The sequence below is a fragment of the Colletes gigas genome, unplaced genomic scaffold (genome assembly GCF_013123115.1).
Source record: "Colletes gigas isolate AHSC1104 unplaced genomic scaffold, ASM1312311v1 Colletes_gigas_Sc00004, whole genome shotgun sequence".
Lineage (NCBI taxonomy): Eukaryota > Metazoa > Arthropoda > Insecta > Hymenoptera > Colletidae > Colletes > Colletes gigas.
The window spans coordinates 4650233-4668848 of record NW_025106633.1 but is presented as its reverse complement, the minus strand read 5'-3'; the positions used below and the strand labels follow the sequence as shown (position 1 = coordinate 4668848).

At 45.4% G+C, this 18616-nt stretch overlaps 4 protein-coding genes across 4 annotated transcripts; all 4 read left to right on the top strand.

Moving 5' to 3' along the window:
* The first annotated feature begins 956 nt into the window (after nucleotides 1-956).
* Nucleotides 957-4307, top strand: LOC122405386. The gene is made up of 4 exons (XM_043410075.1): nucleotides 957-1590; nucleotides 1656-1888; nucleotides 2456-3222; nucleotides 4169-4307. The coding sequence occupies exons 1-4, from the start codon at nucleotides 957-959 to the stop codon at nucleotides 4305-4307; spliced, it is 1773 nt and encodes a 590-aa protein (XP_043266010.1).
* A 2055-nt stretch (nucleotides 4308-6362) lies between these two features.
* Nucleotides 6363-7573, top strand: LOC122405376. Its single transcript, XM_043410059.1, has 3 exons — nucleotides 6363-6466; nucleotides 6648-7009; nucleotides 7293-7573. The coding sequence occupies exons 1-3, from the start codon at nucleotides 6363-6365 to the stop codon at nucleotides 7571-7573; spliced, it is 747 nt and encodes a 248-aa protein (XP_043265994.1).
* Nucleotides 7574-10619: 3046 nt separating this feature from the next.
* Nucleotides 10620-11993, top strand: LOC122405359. Its single transcript, XM_043410043.1, has 2 exons — nucleotides 10620-10820; nucleotides 11442-11993. Exons 1-2 carry the CDS (start codon nucleotides 10620-10622, stop codon nucleotides 11991-11993), a joined length of 753 nt encoding a protein of 250 aa, XP_043265978.1.
* A 3163-nt stretch (nucleotides 11994-15156) lies between these two features.
* On the top strand, nucleotides 15157-16568 carry LOC122405134. Its single transcript, XM_043409663.1, has 2 exons — nucleotides 15157-15715; nucleotides 16309-16568. Exons 1-2 carry the CDS (start codon nucleotides 15157-15159, stop codon nucleotides 16566-16568), a joined length of 819 nt encoding a protein of 272 aa, XP_043265598.1.
* Nucleotides 16569-18616: the final 2048 nt, after the last annotated feature.

Genomic DNA, 18616 nt, shown 5'->3' with positions numbered 1-18616 from the left:
TGTGTTATATCAAAAAGAGTCGAAGAATCTTGGTTCATAGTCTCTAATATTAAGCAATCAAATATTACTTCCTAGCAATTCCATATAATATATTCCAACTAAAATAAAAATTGTGTTTTAATGTAACCGTGAATACGAAGGGTTTGAATAAAAATATGTGCAATTAATGACCGTGAATCTATCCTCGAAAGGATTAAAAATTAGTCCTAAGGGTTGGAGAGTCTTCGACATCCGTTCTCCAGACATCGTGCAACCGGATCGCGCCCGAACGCTGAACGCTCGAGCAAAATAATCGAAACCAAAACACCTGGTGCAGCCTGTACGGTTCGCGGGGCAGAGCGGAGAGCCGATGGTCAGCGTTTCCATCCGCTTTCACCGCGAGCGGAGCCAACGAGGCTGCTGAAACGCGTCGCGGTGCATACAAACACCGAAATCCCTCGGTGAACGCCTTCGTAGGCACGCGTGCGTGTAACCCGAGGCACGGCCGGTTGCAGCCGCAGAGGAGACGATAATGACCTTCCACGGAGCGGCCGGCAGACGGAGTAGGAGGGCCTTTGACACACTTGACGCTCCGGGTGAATTGTAACCGGGAACGGAGGAGCTCGTGGTTAGTTTTGAGCGGGAGATCGAACGGAGCGCGTCTCGCGAGAGAGAAAAGGCACGTTGAGCCGGTCGGCGACGACGTGACATGCGCCCCAGGTGACGGACATGTCGAAGGAGTCGGTCTGGGTGTCTGCGACCCAACGGAACTGTGCCAGTTCGAGGATCTCTATCTACGCTTCGACGCTCCACGCTACGAGGTCGAATTTGGAGGGGGCGTTATTATCGGTTGTGTACAAGGGTGCACGTGGATGAGTGCTACGGGGTACGTCGAAAGTGCATCGTAGTGGACAGACGCGTTAGGAACAGACTAAAGAGCTGGGAACGAACTTAACGATATGCGGCTCTCGTCGAGAATGCACGCGAGGACGGTGGTGTTGTTGGTGTGCTTGTCCGTGGCTCGAGGGAGCTTCTTCACCTTCAAGAACATCAGATCGTACGCGAGGTACTTCCACGTGGACGGTCTGATAGCGAACGAGACTGGCAACGAGCTCTGGAGCGGACTGTTCAGGGACTGCGACAGGTCCGTGACGTTCTCCTGTATACAGAAGAACGCGTACTCGTACCTGGACAACGTGTTCGAGGAACGGGACAACGTCACGGTTTTTGACGGCCTGACCCTGACGAAGAACAACCTGGACTACGGTACGTGCCGCAGAAAGGACCCGGACCCGTTGGACGAGAACCTCGTGGAAGACTCCAGCCGGGACGACTGTCGCGAAGAGGAAAGTGAAGAGGAGGGGGCAGAGGAGGAGGGCAGAGAGTTCGAGGAAGAGCAGTCACCTTTGGAGGAAGTGACCAGCGCTCTGCGGAGGAGGGCGTTGAAATTCCTCGCGACCAGGGACTACGAGATCCAGTTGCCCGAATTCTACTTCAATGGCGCCGCGGTGAAGATCAGCCCGCGCGAGATCGACGAAAACGGCGCCCTGATCAGGGTGGATTTCGGCCAGCGGGGCTTGCAGACCGAGGGGAGGATCTTCAAGAAACTAAGTACGGTCTTGAACAACGGAACGGACGTTGTCGTCGGTGTTCTAACTCGCGTTTTGGTGTTTTAGGGAAGTTCATACAGAACAAGCTGCTCACGAGCTTCCTGGCGCTGCTGCTCATCATCAAGCTGATCAAGCTGAAGTTCATGTTCGTGATCCCGTTTCTGTTCGGCGTCGGGACCGCCAAGAAGCTGTTCCTCAAGCTGCTGCTGTTCTTCATACCCGCGTTCGCGCACGTGTTCAAGCTCTGCTCGAGCTATTACACCGCGCATTCCACCAAGTACCATCACCATCACCATCAGGTAATGGTTACGATGATCTTTACTTCGGCATCGACACCGCGACCTTTGAACGTTGCGTGGAAATGTACAGGGTGTCTCGTTGTCGAGATTAATGAATGGGAGTTGTCAGAGCTTTAGGCCCGAAATCTTGTTTTCGTAAATACTAGAGAGAAGAGTGGGGGGAGGGGATAGTGAAAGAGAGTGAGATTCATTTATCACGGTAAGAGCAGCTCTAGGAAGGGATAACTTTCTTACTCTAGGACAATCTTCGAAGATTACAAAATTATTCTAATCGTATACTATATAGATTATATGAACTGTGAAGTGCGAGAATATTAGGATAAAAGTAATTTATGCAACAGAAGTTATTTTCGACCACATTTTGCTCCATCTCATCTTGTATCTTTTCCATAATCTTTCAATTTACATTGCAAATATATTTCTTCTCATGCACGTGAACGAACCGCCCGGAAATAATTCGTATCGAATAAATTACGTTCATCTTTCGGCGCGTATAATTGACATCAAAATGTCAAGAGTACCATAAGATACTCGTGACACCAATTTTAATACTCGTCCCCATTTCAGATAGCCCATCACCACCATCACGTTCCGGTTCCAGTCCCGGTGCCCACCTACTACAACAACCACCATCACCATCACGAAGATGAGCTGGACACTTACGACTACGCGCATCCTCATATTCAATACCGAAAGGACATGGAAGAGTTGAAAGAGTGGGGAATCGAGCCATACGAGGATCCAGAATACCAAAACGAGCCAATGGCCGCTGGTACGGCTCCCATACGTACTCCAGGAGTACTTCCAGCGCCATTTCCGTCGCCCAACTACCCCGGAGCGTACGGTGTACCCCAATACGCGCCAAACGCCCAACCGATACCACCCTCGTTTCAAGAAAAGCGTCCGATCTCGGCACACAATCTGGCCTACTCGGCGTACGTCGACAACAATCGACGACAGGTGCAACAACCGACCCCGGTTATCAATCCTATCGTTAAACCTGTTATCAACGTTCCTCAGAACCCTGGAAATCTAGTGGTAGCGACGCTGCCAGTCGCGGCGAACGTTAAAAATTCCTACACCGTCCACGGGCAGCAGAATCTTCGGCAGATTTCCGCGAAGACCTCGCAAACGGAGACGAAGAAGCCCGTCGCGACGCTACGACAGGGTCAAGACGACGAGTATTACGGTCCGATAGTCGGCCGGTTGGAGGACATCTTCAAGCAGCTGAGATTCTTCGAGGAATTGTGCAAAGAGAGGCTGGTCTGCAGTATGTACAAGAACCCAACCGTCTACTCGCCGCACAGTAACCTCGTGTCGAACGAACTCTCCAGGTAGGGATTAAAATGGCGGCCGGAAAGCAATCAGCGGACTAATAGGTCGTGAAATTGCTCGTGGAACGGACCGCGGTGGATATCTAATTACTGTACGCGAAATAATTAAGAGATTCCGTTTCTGTGCAATTCTGGAGATTCAAGGAAGTATCGGGGGGCTCTTCGTTCAGTGATATGCGGAGAATTAGATTTTAGAGAAAGTTAGACGGCATTATAATTACAACATTATAATTATTGAGTATTTCATTTGTCAGAAAATTTCGTACCGATAGTATAATTAATTAGATAGTTATCTTGCGTATCTCGAGAAACACGTTATTAATATCTTGGGAAGAGTAGAATGGTGATGAAACGATACACTTTCCAATAAAAATCAGATCTCGAGCATAGCCGTATCGCGGGAACTGTTGCGGCCGTTCAGTAGAAAGGAGAAAGGAAACCTTTGGAAGCGTTTAGCCATCGTTGGCCGCCTTTCAAAAATGTTAATCCTCCCGCGACCGATCGGGAATCAATTTTGTCACAATTCAATGACGTACGCACGGTGAACTTGATTTTCGTCGATCGCGGGCGTCGATTTGCAAAGAGAAAGGTGGCCACCGCCCCGAATCACTCGAATCGGAACGTCGAATCGCGTTCCAGGCGGACCCGTCTCGTTTTTCCCGCTGCTCGCGATCGTTCACAACAATGGGCACGATTGCGAACCAGCGACGAAGGAAATTGCTCCGTCTAGAAACGTGAAATCGTTAGTTCCGCCAGAAAACTAACGCTCTCGCGAGACCTCGTTAATATATACGGAATAATCGTCCTGTTAGCGAGACCCGTTGACTCGCCGAACGACACGAATGTCAGCGACACGCAAACCTTCGCGTTGTAGGACGATCGCCGATTTCTCGATGCGGGACTGTGTCAGAGAGTTCGATCAACGAGTTTCTATTTTTTTTCCCAGGGACCCGCAGGAGCTGAAACGAACAGGAACCGAGAGCCCGTCCAGCCAGAAGTTTCACAGATACCTCAGCGCGGCAAGATTGGGTCAAGATGGTGGCGATTGCCTGCGAATGTACCCGTGTCACATAAACACCGAGTAAATCTGATGTCGTTTCTTGTCGCCGGTTAATAGAGTGTCGTTGGAGACCCGTGACGACACGCCATGCGTTGAAGTCTCCAGCTTAACCACGCGTTGAAATCTCCAGCGCGTCGAGCATTGAAGTCTCCAGCGCGTCACGCATCGATGTTTCGATGTTTTGAAGTTTCCAACGCGGTTTAAGCGGTAGATTCCGCAAAACGTGATCGCGCAGTCGATGCAGGAGACCCACGAACACCGAATTGCTACTCAAAAACGACGAACGAAATTCCTCCGACCGTAGGATCGTAGATTATTTCGTGCACAGCGTACCGAAATGCTGTAACGGGCATTTTATTAGAATTCTCTATCGCTACGACCGTGGTTGTTTTATTTGTTCCTTAAAAGTTTCTTGCACGAGGAGCATTAAATCGAATGAGAAGGACGAAATCTTTCTCTTCGATTTAACCGTAATTCGTTGGATCGTGGGTACAATTCGTTTAGTGGTATAGGTAGAAGATGATTCTCCCTTCGAGTAATGTATTTTTGTACAGAGAACGATGACGATGATTTTCTTGTTATGAAATCCTATAGTCGATTTATTTATTTGTATCGAGGACTCGATGGGTTGGGACTTGGACAGGAAGATATTAAATTTATAAACAGTTCTGGATCGATTTGTTCGTCTCGACTGGGTTTGGGACTTCGCGATTGTTTCGAGTAGTTGAATAAGATTTTCTGACGAAGTGTCAAACATTGTGCGTTTCATTGACACCTTGTCAGAAGAGTCGTACTGAGATGAATCTAATGCTGCGTTAGACTAGTTTGAATCCTGTGGTTTCCCAGAGTTCTGTAAAGGAAGTGATAAGCCTGGATCACGTGGCGTTCGCAGCATTACGCGTTTTTAATTGTTATATAGGAATAGAAATGTATAAATGTTCTAAGACCTCTGTACAATTGAACGTGGACGAACTATAAATTAAGAATGAAGTTGCTTCTGTCGTATTCGAAGCAATCGATAATTAATTTACGCTCATTGTATATTATTATGGACGCGAACGAATCTCTAAAGAGAGAGCGCCTAATGTTAGATGTAAGGATTTATTTATTTTTAACGAATTATTTATTGAAACCTTCTCGGGTGCCATACCCAATTATTGTTTGTTATGTGTAACAGGTCGATTAGTATATAAGTTACTTGTTGTACAAAGAGAAACGATTCTTCGATGACACTACCTCGAAGTTTCAATGTATATCATTGTTCCGTTTAATAAACTATGTGAAAAAAAACATTACTATGATTGAAAATTGAAAAAGCCTGTCCCTCTTCCATAGCGACCGAAGCACTATATGCAGGTAACATTTAACAATATATTTGTATTCTAATCTGCTACGACTGCAAATTAAAAAATCTGAAACATAGGTGTCAGCATTTGCAAAGCTCTCAAAAAAATATAAAGCAGCGGGGATCCATTTTATCGACTCAACGAAGCCCACAAATATAGTAATACGCATAAAATTATGGTCGTTACTAGATCAAGCACAGTCGAAAAGATTTATGCAAACTCGAGTAAAATCCTCAATAGAAAATCACTTTCTAATGATTTTCCAACGATCCTCGTCATTCCCCTTTCATAGACCATTCTCGCTTTCATCTATTCTTCTCTCACGATCGTCGCGCGAGCAATTTCACTGCGCCACGACTAGTTTCCACGCGGCCAACGACTCCGCGTTTTTCCCAAAATTTTACCACGGAATCCGCGACCCTAACGTCGGAGTTCTATCGGCAGTGTCGCAAACTGGACTGACGCGGAGCCCCCGCAATGCAGAGATCGTGTGCAGAACCGGAAATGGCGGTAAGAGTGGATGTCGAAACCAAAATCGTTCCCCAGGGACGGAACGCGAAGCCGTGAAAACATCGTCACCCTAGATAACGAGGCTTTCTTCTTTCCTTTCAGTCAGCCACACGTCCCTGATCAAAATTCATCGACCGTACGTGGCTCCCATCGACTATAAAACCGCGTTGTCTTCGTTCAAACCGGCATTCGGTGGTTAGCCTCGCAAATCGGTGGGTAGCGTCATGAAGTTTCTTACAATCGTTGCGTCCGTGGCCCTTCTGGCAGCCCTAGCGGCCGCGGAGAGGACGGAGACCACGGCTGACGCCCTACAAAGAATTTATTATAGGTGAGCACAGCAAATACAACAGAGACAATTAAAATAAATCAAATTTTCCAATAGTCTTCATCGCCTCTTAAATATTTCAATAGAAACGTCAAGTCAAAAGACTAACTTTGGATTGATTTGGACGTTTAAAATTGCTTCCAATATTATTTTGTCAAGAGGTAATTGACTGTTGCGTTTCCAGGTGCGTAGACAACGAGTCGATGTACTCCTGCGTGAAACCGAAGGTCCTGGCTTACCTGAGCAACGCCGTGAAGCAAGACAGACTCGCCATCACCGAGGACTTGGCGGTGGTGAAGTCGCGTGACCTGCCCGAGGATAACAACGAGGAGTACTACCCGTCGCAGTACGACTCCGTGGACCCGGCCAGAAGCGAGCTTCTGAGGTCCATGATGTTGGAGAAACTGGACGCGTACCTGTCGAGCCATCAGCTCGAGGCTAAGCTGCCGGAAGCCATCGCCGGATCCAACATTGTACCGAGATCCTTGGTGGAGAACATGCCCACAAGCTTGACCGTCCCTCTTTCGGACTCGTCGAACGGACAAGGTGAGAATATTTCACTAATCGATGCAAACTGTGTAGAATTAATTCTCAGACTCTTCGGGTTAATAATACTACTCATTTCTTGACGTTAAAGCGATTTGGTTCTTTACTAGGAGACAAGTACTCAGAATTGTCTAAGTTTGTCTTAAAAATGTTAACGTGACTGTTTAGTGCGAGCTCCATATCACTTTTCTGTATTATATTATAACTTTACACATTCTTGAGTCATTTGAGGATGATTGTTAAAGAGTTGTAGAAACGATAATAATTCCAATGACTTCCTTAGGCCGTGGATTCGTCAAAAAGGTCATGATACCGTTCCTCCTGGGTCTGAAGTTCAAGGCCACAGCCTTGGTGCCGCTTGCTCTGGCCCTGATCGCCCTGAAGACGTGGAAAGCTTTAACGCTGGGTCTCCTGTCCATGGTTCTGAGCGGAGCTATGATGATCTTCAAGCTGACCAAGCCGAAGGTCGCCTACGAGGTCGTCCATTATGGTCACCCGCCAGTGGAGCATCCCCCTCACTGGGACACGGCGCCCCATGGACCCTACAGAGCCTACAGGAAGTAGGCTGACGCGTACAAAACGACCCTCGCCCCTAGATCATTCTATTTAATATTTATTCGCGCGACTCTGTCTTATTTATAATAAAATTCTTTACATGGTCTCATGAAACCTTCGTCTCTGTCACTGAAACCCTACCAGAAAACGCTCGATCACTTTCCTTTTCACTCGCGCGACGAGGATCCAGGGGACTCGTTTGGAAAATCGAAGAAAGTCGTCGTAAATTGGAAATCTAGCGTGCGGGGGCGGAATCGGGACCGGGAGCCGCGTTGTTTGGAATCGCGAAGCAGTGAAAGTACAAGTCTTGCTTTTGTAGGTTGTCCGAGAGTTTCCCTCGATTCCTCGATCGAATTTGTTCGCGATCGTGGTTGTTCGTAGAGCTGACGCTATGAGTCAGGCACGAAGGATCACGTACCGGAGTTTATGCGTAGACTTCCGCGCGGAAATCTGCTGGATCATAGACAACGAGGAACGTAAACACTGGGAAATTCTAAAGAAGAGGAAAATAGAGCCGTGGAGTCGCGACGATCGGTGACATCGATCGACTGGCTGCCCCGGCCTGAATGTTTATGCAAACTCGACCCAAAATTCCAATTACCGTTTGCTTCATTGTTACGGGCGGCAGGAAGTCGGGCAGAGCGGACAAAAGTGTCTCCTCGCAACCCCACGCGCGCATTCTCGCACGTGAAACTCGCACGCAACGAGCATTCCTGATGCGATCGAAGAAATCTCACGATCTCGGTGGATCCGACGACCACGCACGGCTTGACCGGAGTCGCGGCAGGGTGGAATTATCTGCGTTCGGGATATACAGGGTCGATCGCGTAATTCTACCACCTTGAACGCGACTCTTGAATCATCTATTGTATGCAAAAATTTTTCACTCGAGTATTGCATCGCGTTGGGGGCGATGCACGATGCTTCTTTACATAGTTATCAACGCCATATTCAATTTTTTTTATTAATCAAGCACGTATGAAGAATAACATATTTATATGGGTGATTAGAGGATGATGATACTTTGAGCTGAGCTATTGTTTCTTGAAACTTTTTTAATATTAAAATTTTTTCTTGATAACTCGAGTATACAATAGTTGATTTAAGAGCTATTTAAAGTGGTAAAGATACACCCTATATTTATTGAATATCAATAGGCAACGTGTCACTCGAATATAGGTTAGATCTCATGAACTAGGTCTGTCGTTGTCAGTGTTTGTATTTAAATGGCGCAGTGCTTGGAGCTCATTCGTAAGTCCTTTCACTTTTTCTTGTATTGTTGATGAACATCGGTGCTTAAATAAAACTCTATTAACTCCATAATTTAGAGTGAACTGATTCACGTGGTTTCAGTTTTAGAGGTGGCACAAACGCTTCCTGTCAGAGAAAAGAAAGAAGTGAAATATTTTATACTTCAATATGATGAGTTGACCCATACGAACTAAAGTTTAATTAGGTATAATTAACACGTGCGTTGGTAATGGGAACCCAATTGACGTCTTCGCCGCGCAGGGTGAATATCACTGGGATCTTGAAGGGGTGGGGAGTGTGCAGGCACTAACGGAGCAAACGTGTGGAAAGTGTCGTGTTCGTGGCGCGAATGAACGATCGATTCAATGCCAATGTTACGGTGCCATTGGTGCCAAGGATGAAGGGTCTTCTACTCTTACTCGAAGTGCGCGACTTCCGCCTAACCGTCGCGGGACGATGCTGTAAGATAGCGCGGCGAATATTCGAAAGTTTCGCCCGGTTTATTGCGTGATCCGATTGTTTTATTAAGGCACCCGATCCAGGTCGATCGAAGAACGTTTCAAAAATAGATACACATAATTCTAACCCCCTTTCCCAACACGGAAGGAACCCAGATCCTGAAGGCATCCTAGACTGTGAAACAAAAATCAAAGATTTAGATGATAAAAGATTCGTTTATTTTTTCCACCCCCCCTGGTTTTTCTTGACAATAACATTCCAATATTTTGAAAACATTTATATATACTTAGAAACAAGAGTTTCATAGTATTTTATATTGCGATTCAAATCGTTTCAATGTAAAATTTTTAATTCGTGTTCTTGAGTGATCAGGAAGTGAACCCTAACGGTACTCGCAGAATGACACTTACAGTTCGAATTGGAGAAATATTTCACATTGAACAAGTAAATATGTAACTGTTAAATCGCTTTAATGTGCTCTGCATGTGCCATCGAATGCCAGCCACCAAAATACGCGTGGCAGCGAACGTGTTAATGCAAACATTAGCAGCCCGCCATGAATAATATTAAATAGAGTCATAAGGAAGGACTTAATCGTTAGGACAGAAGGGGTTAAGGGAGTACTTCAATCTATATTAAGAAGAAATAAATCAATATTTATCGAAATCCCTAATTCAGGCAATAGAGACATGCTTGTGGAAGGCTTCCTCCAAGTCAATAATAATACTAGATTTTGAGATATCATGTCAGGTGTAAAATAAGGTTTCGAGAGAAATGCAAAGTTTCTTGTGTCACTCGACTGTGAGTGGCAGACGTATTCAAACCTCTACAAATCCGATGTTAAAGGCTTTTCGATGCCTTTTACTCAAACGAAATGAAACGAAACGAAGTTAATTTGTTGAAAATTTTTGACTGGAAGAGCTGAAGCGGGCCTGGTACCGATAGAAAGCAAAGCGGTGGTTAATATCGAAAGATGATCGCGTTTCGCGTTCGGGGCACGCGACGCGCAGCCGACATCGGATCGGCCGACATCGTTCGTGTGTCGCAGAAAGCCTTTCTATCGCCGTCGATCCCATAGTCCCGTCACGATCGCGGCGAGGCCTCGATAATCGAACACCATACTGAACGAAAAGAAAATTCGTGGCGAAACGGAAGTGGGGGCGTTCGGGTGCTCCGCTACGCGATGAACGCACGACGTCCCGACGACCTACGGTGGCTCCGTATAAATAGCCCGATGCCCAACCCATCGGCATCAGTCGCGGCACCATCGTCGTTTCCAGACAATCCACAGTATCCGATCCTCAGGGTATACGCGACTCGACGTCTATCACTTCCCCGGGAAACCATGAAGTTCATCGTCCTCTGCGTTCTGGTGGCCATGACGGCCGCCCAGCCAGCGAAAAACGACCTGTGGAAGGGCAGCAGCATGGACCAGATGGTGGACCAGACCAAGATCGAATGCGCGCAGAAGAACGACGAGGTCTCCTGCATGAAGTTCAAGGTCTTGAATCTGCTCGACCAGATCTTCCGCAAAGACAGCTTCAAGGCAAGTGCTAGCTCACCGTTTGGCTAAAAGTCGCGCTCGAGGAACGATACACGCGCCTGGGAACGCTCCAGACTGTTCGCTTTTAAGTGACACCAGGTTACTCGCTTATTCGCTCGAAAGCGGGGTAGCAACTTTTGTCTCGAACTAATGAGTGAATTCCTTGGGGAAGAAACTTAATTGTGCCCCTACTCGAGTATCGAAACTACACTGATTCGCTAGAAAGCGGGGTAGCACCAACCAGGAGACCCACTGCCTGTCTAACTACATCATACTTCGTTCTTTCCAGCACGGTGACCATCTAGAAAATTTCCAGCTGAAACGTCAGTGGCTAGCAAGGATTACCAACACGAAAACTTTGTAGTACTTCTACAAAATGGTGGAAGGTAAAGTGAAGCCATGATGGATTCATGAAATCTAACGACGGTGCTTGAATGGACATTTTCTAGCTGGTCACCTGAGATCTAACGCAGATCTATACGTCGTTGCTTGAACACAGGGTGGAAATTCGGTCTTTTACCGGACACTACTGCACTCGTAACGAATCTTTCCTAATTCAGCGCAATTTCAGCTATAATTTCGTCACGTTGTTCTACCGTTTTAGAAACTTTCGCCTTTGTACAGGTTTCGGAGACGGTGGAAGTGACCCGCAACTCTTACCCGGTGGAGGAGGTGTCCGCCCGCGGCGAGGCGTCCCTTCTGGAGAACGTGGAAAGCTACCTGTCCTCTCACGACGTGACCTTCAAGCTGCCGTTGGACTCATCGGTGAAGGTGAGCGCCAGGAACATCGACGACGATCAGCTCACCTTCGACCTGAAGTTCGGCCAGGGTCGTGCCGTCGAGGAGGCGCGAAAGTCCAAGTTGAAGAAGGTCGTCATCCCCATCCTGGTGTTCGTCCTGCTGAAGGCGATGACTCTGATCCCTCTGGCCATCGGTGTCCTCGGTCTGAAGGCCTGGAACGCCCTTCAATTGTCCTTCTTCAGCTTCATCGTCGCGGTCGGTATGGCCATCTTCCAGCTGTGCAAGAAGATCGCGGCCGACGGCCACGCTGCTCCGCTCGCGGCTCACGGACCCTGGGAATACCAGGCTGCCCAGTACAGGTCCTTCCAGGATGTCGAGCAGCCCTCGTCCCAGTACGCGCAGGATCTTGCGTATTCCGCACACGCGCAGTCGTAAACCGTTCCCCGTGCGTTCACTCTGCTGTCGCGACTTTTGTAAAATACCTGTCTTCCACCTCTACTCTGTACCCTTTATTTAATAAATTATTATTTGCAATTTACGTGACACGCGTTTCGTCCACCTCCAACGATCGAGGGGGGAAAAAAATAATTAGAAAATCCGGGACTCGAATCTCCTGCGTTAACAGTATTTAGCGTTTAGTATTCAGATGGGCATTCCGGGTACTTTGGAAGCTATAAAATGTAAGAATTTAGTATTCAAAGGGGTATTTCGGTACTTGGGAAGCAAGATTGGAATTTAATAGTTAGTATGTGGTATTTAATATTCCGGGGGAAGGTTCGATTCTTTGAAAACTGTACGAGACATTTGGTATTTAATATTCTGAGGGGTATTTAGTGCTTTGGAATGTGTGCAAGATTGAAATTTAATATTCGCTATCCAGTATTTAATATTCAGAGGCTCTTCGAAAGCTGGGCAAAATAGAAAGTTAATTTTCAGTATTTAGTATTTAATATTCGGAGGGATGTTTGACACGTTGAATGCTATAGAAAGTTAATATTAGCTAGTTAGTATCCAGGCTGTTAGGTGTAGGTTAGTTTCATGAAAATAGAAATAATGTCCAAATAAAATATTATAGTCAACAAAACCTCAACCAGGAGATCAAGAATATTATTACTGTATCATTTATAATATTATTACGTACAAAAATTATTTATATCCCTACAGTTCTTCAGAAGTGGATTCTTGTTTAAGCTGATCGATAAACTGGATAAACTTGAAGCTGTATCAGATCAATTATATCGATTAATCGAAAATTCTGAATTCGCTGAAAGATTTAATTAAGAATGTTTGTTCACAATTTTAATAATTGCTTCCGTGCTACTATATTCACATATAATAAATAATACAAAATTGAAACGGGTACACGGAGTTAATAGCAGTAATAAGACGCTAATTCTGAATAAATCAGAACGTTCATTTCCTCGTTAATATAAGGAACTCTGGGATTGAGAAAATAACTGCGTTTATCTGAAATGTACTCTTATTTGATAAAGTTCAGTTCGTAAAACTGTCACGCACGAATGGGCTTATCGCGACTCGTACGCTCTTTGAACACATGTACCGCGTTAAGCCTGCACATTATTTCACTATTTAACCGAATAAACCGATAATATTAAACGTAGCTGGTCTTCTGCCTTAATGGAGAAAATCTACCCTCCCCGGCCGATTAATTATAAGAAATCCAAGAAGCGAAATTGTCCACAGTCTAGTTCTAGATCCACGTAAGCCGGTTCTGCAAGGAGATTATGCCCGATAATGATCAGACGCGGCTGCCACGAGCTGCCCGGAAATACCGCTTTTGTTTTATGCAGCTCGTTGTAAAATGGAAATCCAGTTTCGTCTTCGCCGTGACCTTCTTGCGATCCACGCTTCCCCTAAATTACTTTCCTTTTTCCGTGAGCTCCTTATGAATTATAAGCACGATTTACTCGCGAAGCACATACGTTATATCTCCTAGATACTCGTACGTGTTTGGTATGAAGAAAGTAATAGATTTTCCAGAGTTTGAGTAACTCGAAAGTGTCGCTTATGCAAACGTCCCTTGCAGGTTTGTGACAGTTTCTGTAATTATGCGTGTTCGACAATAGACCGAAAAATGGTGCATGAAACCAGGAAGAAATCGGGTCATAAATAATGAGACGCGCAACTTCTTTCGTTCTGGAAGTTCGAGCAATTATCGACTTCCTTGTCAGACATATTTCTAAAGCTGTCAGAGACCATTGCTGCTTTCTTTACAAAATTCAAACCGATCTGAAATAATTTAGGTTGTCGAGAGTTGTGACAGCAACGGGTCACGAGCCAAAAAAAGGTTGGGAAAGGCTGCACTAAATTATGCATTTTAAATTTCACAAGTCCAATTGTTGTGATACTTTCTCACCACGGTGAAATTAGAAATTATTGCAACATTTCTACCTCGCCGTGGGATTTCGTGAAACTTGAACTACGAGGAGAGGGAAGTCTACAAAAATTTACTTTCCTTTGTTCGATTCATTCATGATCGCCAGTGACCTCACAATGCCACATCAATGGAACAATGACTAGAGAATCGATGACTAGGGAATCCTACGAAGAACTGTTACGAAACATCAACTGCATTTTAGTTTTCAAACAATTTAAAAGGAATTTAATTTCTGATTTAAATAATAATTGACTTCTAGAGTTACTGTAGATGTTCCCATAAGAAAATATCGTACCCAAATCTTGCACAATTTCATCAACTTTTATGTATCTTTTCCTACAGAATAGAAAATAAGTATTTCTATAATAAAAATATAATTATCATTTTAGTTATATTTTTCTGATTTCCCTGTTAGATTATTCGATGAAACCCTTCATCTATCCCATTTAATTTCTGAGCGTTTGGACGAAACAATTAAAACTGTAAACGACGCCTATATTAGCTCTTTGTCTATCTCATTTGATTTATCAAACTGGAGGATTAAATTTCGTTGAAATCGCGAAACTTCCCCAACGTTCGACGTCCACGAAAATCTCGAGACGTCTAAATACGCGTTACCGTTGTCTGGATCGGGCACCGTACAACAAGAACGGTTATCCGTTCTCCAAACTGGTCCGTCTAAGAAGGCATACGGCACAATAGCTTGGCGTTAGAACGAACGCCAAGTAAGAGCAGGGACTCCGAACGCGGGGCGAGTTCCGTTTCACCGCGGCGCGGCGCGGCGTCGGGCGTCGCATGCCATCGTGTACCTCGTACGCGACGCGCGCGTCCAATCGTTCCGCGTACGTACACGCTTCTACACGCGTCCAAGCGCGTGCACGTGCGTCGGCAAGAAAAAACGGGAGGGGGAGGCGACGCGCGAGGGAAGGTGGAGGGCCGCGTGGCTCTATGTGCCAGTGAAATTTGAATAATTTTCCTTCGATCGCCGATTCCCGGCATGCGCGACCGAATAACATAGATTCGCGGGGGGCAAATTAAATAAAAGGGGCGGGCCACTCCTCCGTCAGTCGCAGTTCGATCGTCGATCGCTCGCTCGCGCACGCAACGGGTAGAATCGATCGGTTTCCACGTCGTTTTCGCGATCGTATCAATCGCGAGGGTTAGGAGAAGTTCCAGAAGCTCGATAAAGGGATACACGAGATGATGTTTACGTCTGTGCCGATGATAGCCGTGATCCTGTTGGCGGGATGCTCGATGGCCAGCCAGGACTTCCTGTCCAAGTCCCTGAACGAGTGCATCGCCGCGGAATCATGGACGTCCTGTTTGAAGCACGAGGTCCTTGGATACCTGGACGAGAAACTGGGAACCACCACGGAGGCCAGGTCTCTGGACACCGTGGATGAGGCCATCGTGGCGAGGACCTTCAAGTATTTGAAGAGATTCAATTACGGCGTCGATCTGCCCTTCGTGGACGCCAGCTTGAAGTACAGACCCAGCAGGAGCTTGGCGGATCTGGACGTGGAGTTCAAGGAAAACGAAGTTGCTACCAGCCAGGCTCGTGGAATCTTGAAGAAGAAGCTGCTGTTGCCGTTCTTGTTGTTGTTGAAGTTGAAGATGAAGGCGCTGATGCCCATCTTGATGGCCATCGTCGGTCTGAAGGCAATGAAGGCTTTGGTGCTCTCGAAACTCGCTATCCTACTCGTCGTTGGATTCATCGCCGTGCAGTTCTTGAAGAAGGGTGGAATGATGATGCCCATGGGTACGTACTGTTTTGGAAACTTATTTTCTTCTTTGATCGTGAACGTAGACTGTCTTCCTTATATTTGGGGTATCTAATTTTGTTTCATTCGATGGTGATGTTAAACGTCCACCATTGCTTGAGAAAATGTGTTTACAAAAGATTCTTGGCAAAGAATCACTTCTGTTGACTTTTAGACTTAAACTGAACGTGTTATTCACGTAACTCTCACCCCCACGCTTCAGAATCATAATTATAATACTCGAGACTCCTCTGCCACATTTGAAACATCAATGTCTTCTCGAATAGTATTTTAATATTATTATTTTTCTGTCATTCGTCATAATTTATGCCTTGCATAATGGTCTATTCTGCGAAAAATATTCATAGCAAATTTTCATACAAAATAATCGGTAATTTCTATTTCTTGGCGATAGAAATCAACCATCCCCAATTTGTATCATCTCCAAGGTCTCGAATTTCTGATAGAAATGCTGCAGACTGGTCGCTTTCGAGTGACATAAGGCTTATTCGCTAGGGAAAAAAGATTCTGACTTTCGAGGTGGCTATTTTCCACCTGGGGGATAGTTTGAAAACGTAAACTCGTGTTGCAGGAATGTCGATGGAGCCTGCTGCCGCACCACTGTACGGAGCTCCAACATCGGGCTCGACCACGTCGGGCTACGAGCCGGCGGCCACGTGGGACGGAAACGGACCCTATTCCCGCGTCTGGACGCCGACCAATGGTGTGGAAGCCCAGAACCTCGCTTACTCTTACTACTCGCCTGGCAGCGGTTCGAGCTCGTACAGCTCGCCCTCGTCCTCGTCGTCCTCCTCGTCGTCAGTCAACTCGGCCAGCTCCTCGAACTACTAGAACACCCTTGCAAGAGGGTGTCGGCGATCCCCGTTCATCCCCGATCAACTCATGTTCTTAACGACGAATCGATCGTACGATCGAGAGACGGAGCCCTACGTCGACACGACCAAAGAAACGCACGCCAAATAACACTGGACCATAAACACGATCGACGATCTCCGGCCAGGAGATCGAACGAAGACTGTAGGACGTTCTTAAGCTGGGAGAAAAGTTCCGTGGACTCGTCGAGGAAACGATCGAAAGAGTTTTAGATTAGCCTGCGAAGATGGAGGTTTCGGATACGTTGGTTTTTGGAGATCGACGAGAGAATGGAACTTTTCGTTTCTACGTTCAGCGACACGTGTACGCGTCGAAGGGTGATTAATTAAGGTAGCAAATTAGTTAGGTTTGAAGAGGACACCTGGCTCGACTGACGACGAGTCGAGGAGTCGATTCGAAAGCTGTACCCTAAGCTTGTGGCGGTCGTTAACGAGCGCCATGACACTGTCGTCTCCTCGGCGGTACTCGATTTATTTATTGCTCGCGCGACACGATTATTTATTGTCTCCCTCGCATTTGTTAATAAACGCATCTGTGTAATGGAAGTACGTAATTTTTCACATCCCCTATGTAAGGTTTATTATTAACGCACTGTTATTGATGGAACCAGTTGTTAACGACGATATGCACTGACTCACGAACGATATGTAAATACAGAATTATTCGTATGAAAATTGTTTCCTCTATTCAGCCTGCTGGAGATAATCACCGGACACGAGCATGACTTTAAAATAGTAAGAGTAATTTTTTATTGAATTTTATTGAATTTAATGAGAAAACAGCAACGAACCGTAGCTTCGTATCGATCGTTGATCTTTGGTGGGCACCACCAAGTATGCCACACATCTTACAGCAGTGTAAGCAAGCTTGCCTCGAACGTGTTCAATTATACTCGATTAGAATTGAAATATAGAAATAATTTACTGTTTCAATGCTTCGAATGTTATGAGAATATTAAACCAAATCGCTGAGACCAAACTAAATTAAAAAGTAGTAGAGAAAATTTAAGATCGAAAAAAATTTTACCTCTCTCCCATCTTTTATCTAGTATAAAAGATTATTAATCGTCTCAAAGAATTGCAATATTGCAACATAATATTCATGTTATACAATATTATACATGTCGAGAACGAACAATTATTTTATTATTTCTACCAACGATCATCTACCAAAGCGAAGGGGGGGCAGAGATAAATGGAGCTCAAAAAGGGGGCTACGAGCCGGACGAGGTTGAGGAGCACTGCCCCGTTACCATTTCCGTATCAATTCCAACATTATCGATTCAGACTAGAATTGTTTTCCAATATTTTCTAGAGCTCGTCGATGACGAGAGGTTATACCTCTTCTGTGTTGTTCAATTGCAATTGAAACACAAAGAAATATAATTTTTTTTTTACATTAAATGCTCTTTTCAGAAAAATATTTCATTTCTGTATGAATTGATCTTCGATCATTTACGAAACCCAATATAATGATTCCAGAGTAATTTTTTGCATCGAAGAGAAAGGTCTACGAGCGTAACAATTTTACTAATTATTTTAGCCGTTTGGAAGTTAATGCAGCGCACAAAAATAATATGGAAGTCGGTCGAAGTCGGTAACCACGCGGTTGATATAAAGAAATCAAAATGGCGTGTCTTCTTCTAGCACCTCGTATGTTCCGTAGCTGGTAACTCGCTCGAGGCTCCTTGAAATAACCTTCAACTTAGGATCATCGACAGAAGATGGCGCCTGCTCTGCTTCTAATGACTCCCAAGTATTATCCCGACTACTTTAACTCAAAATATTGTACGTGAATCTACGTTACATCGGTTAACACGAAGCACAAATTAATAATAAAATTAAAATTAAAAGTGCATTGTCGCTGTTAAACTTTCCCAAGTTCCCAACGATGACACGATGAAAGTAGATGGCCCTAAATCAAAATAAAATCAATTAAAGGTTGGACAAAAACTCTATTCCCGGTAGTTCCATAAACTTTAATGTTCCTCTGGCAAGTAAATTCAA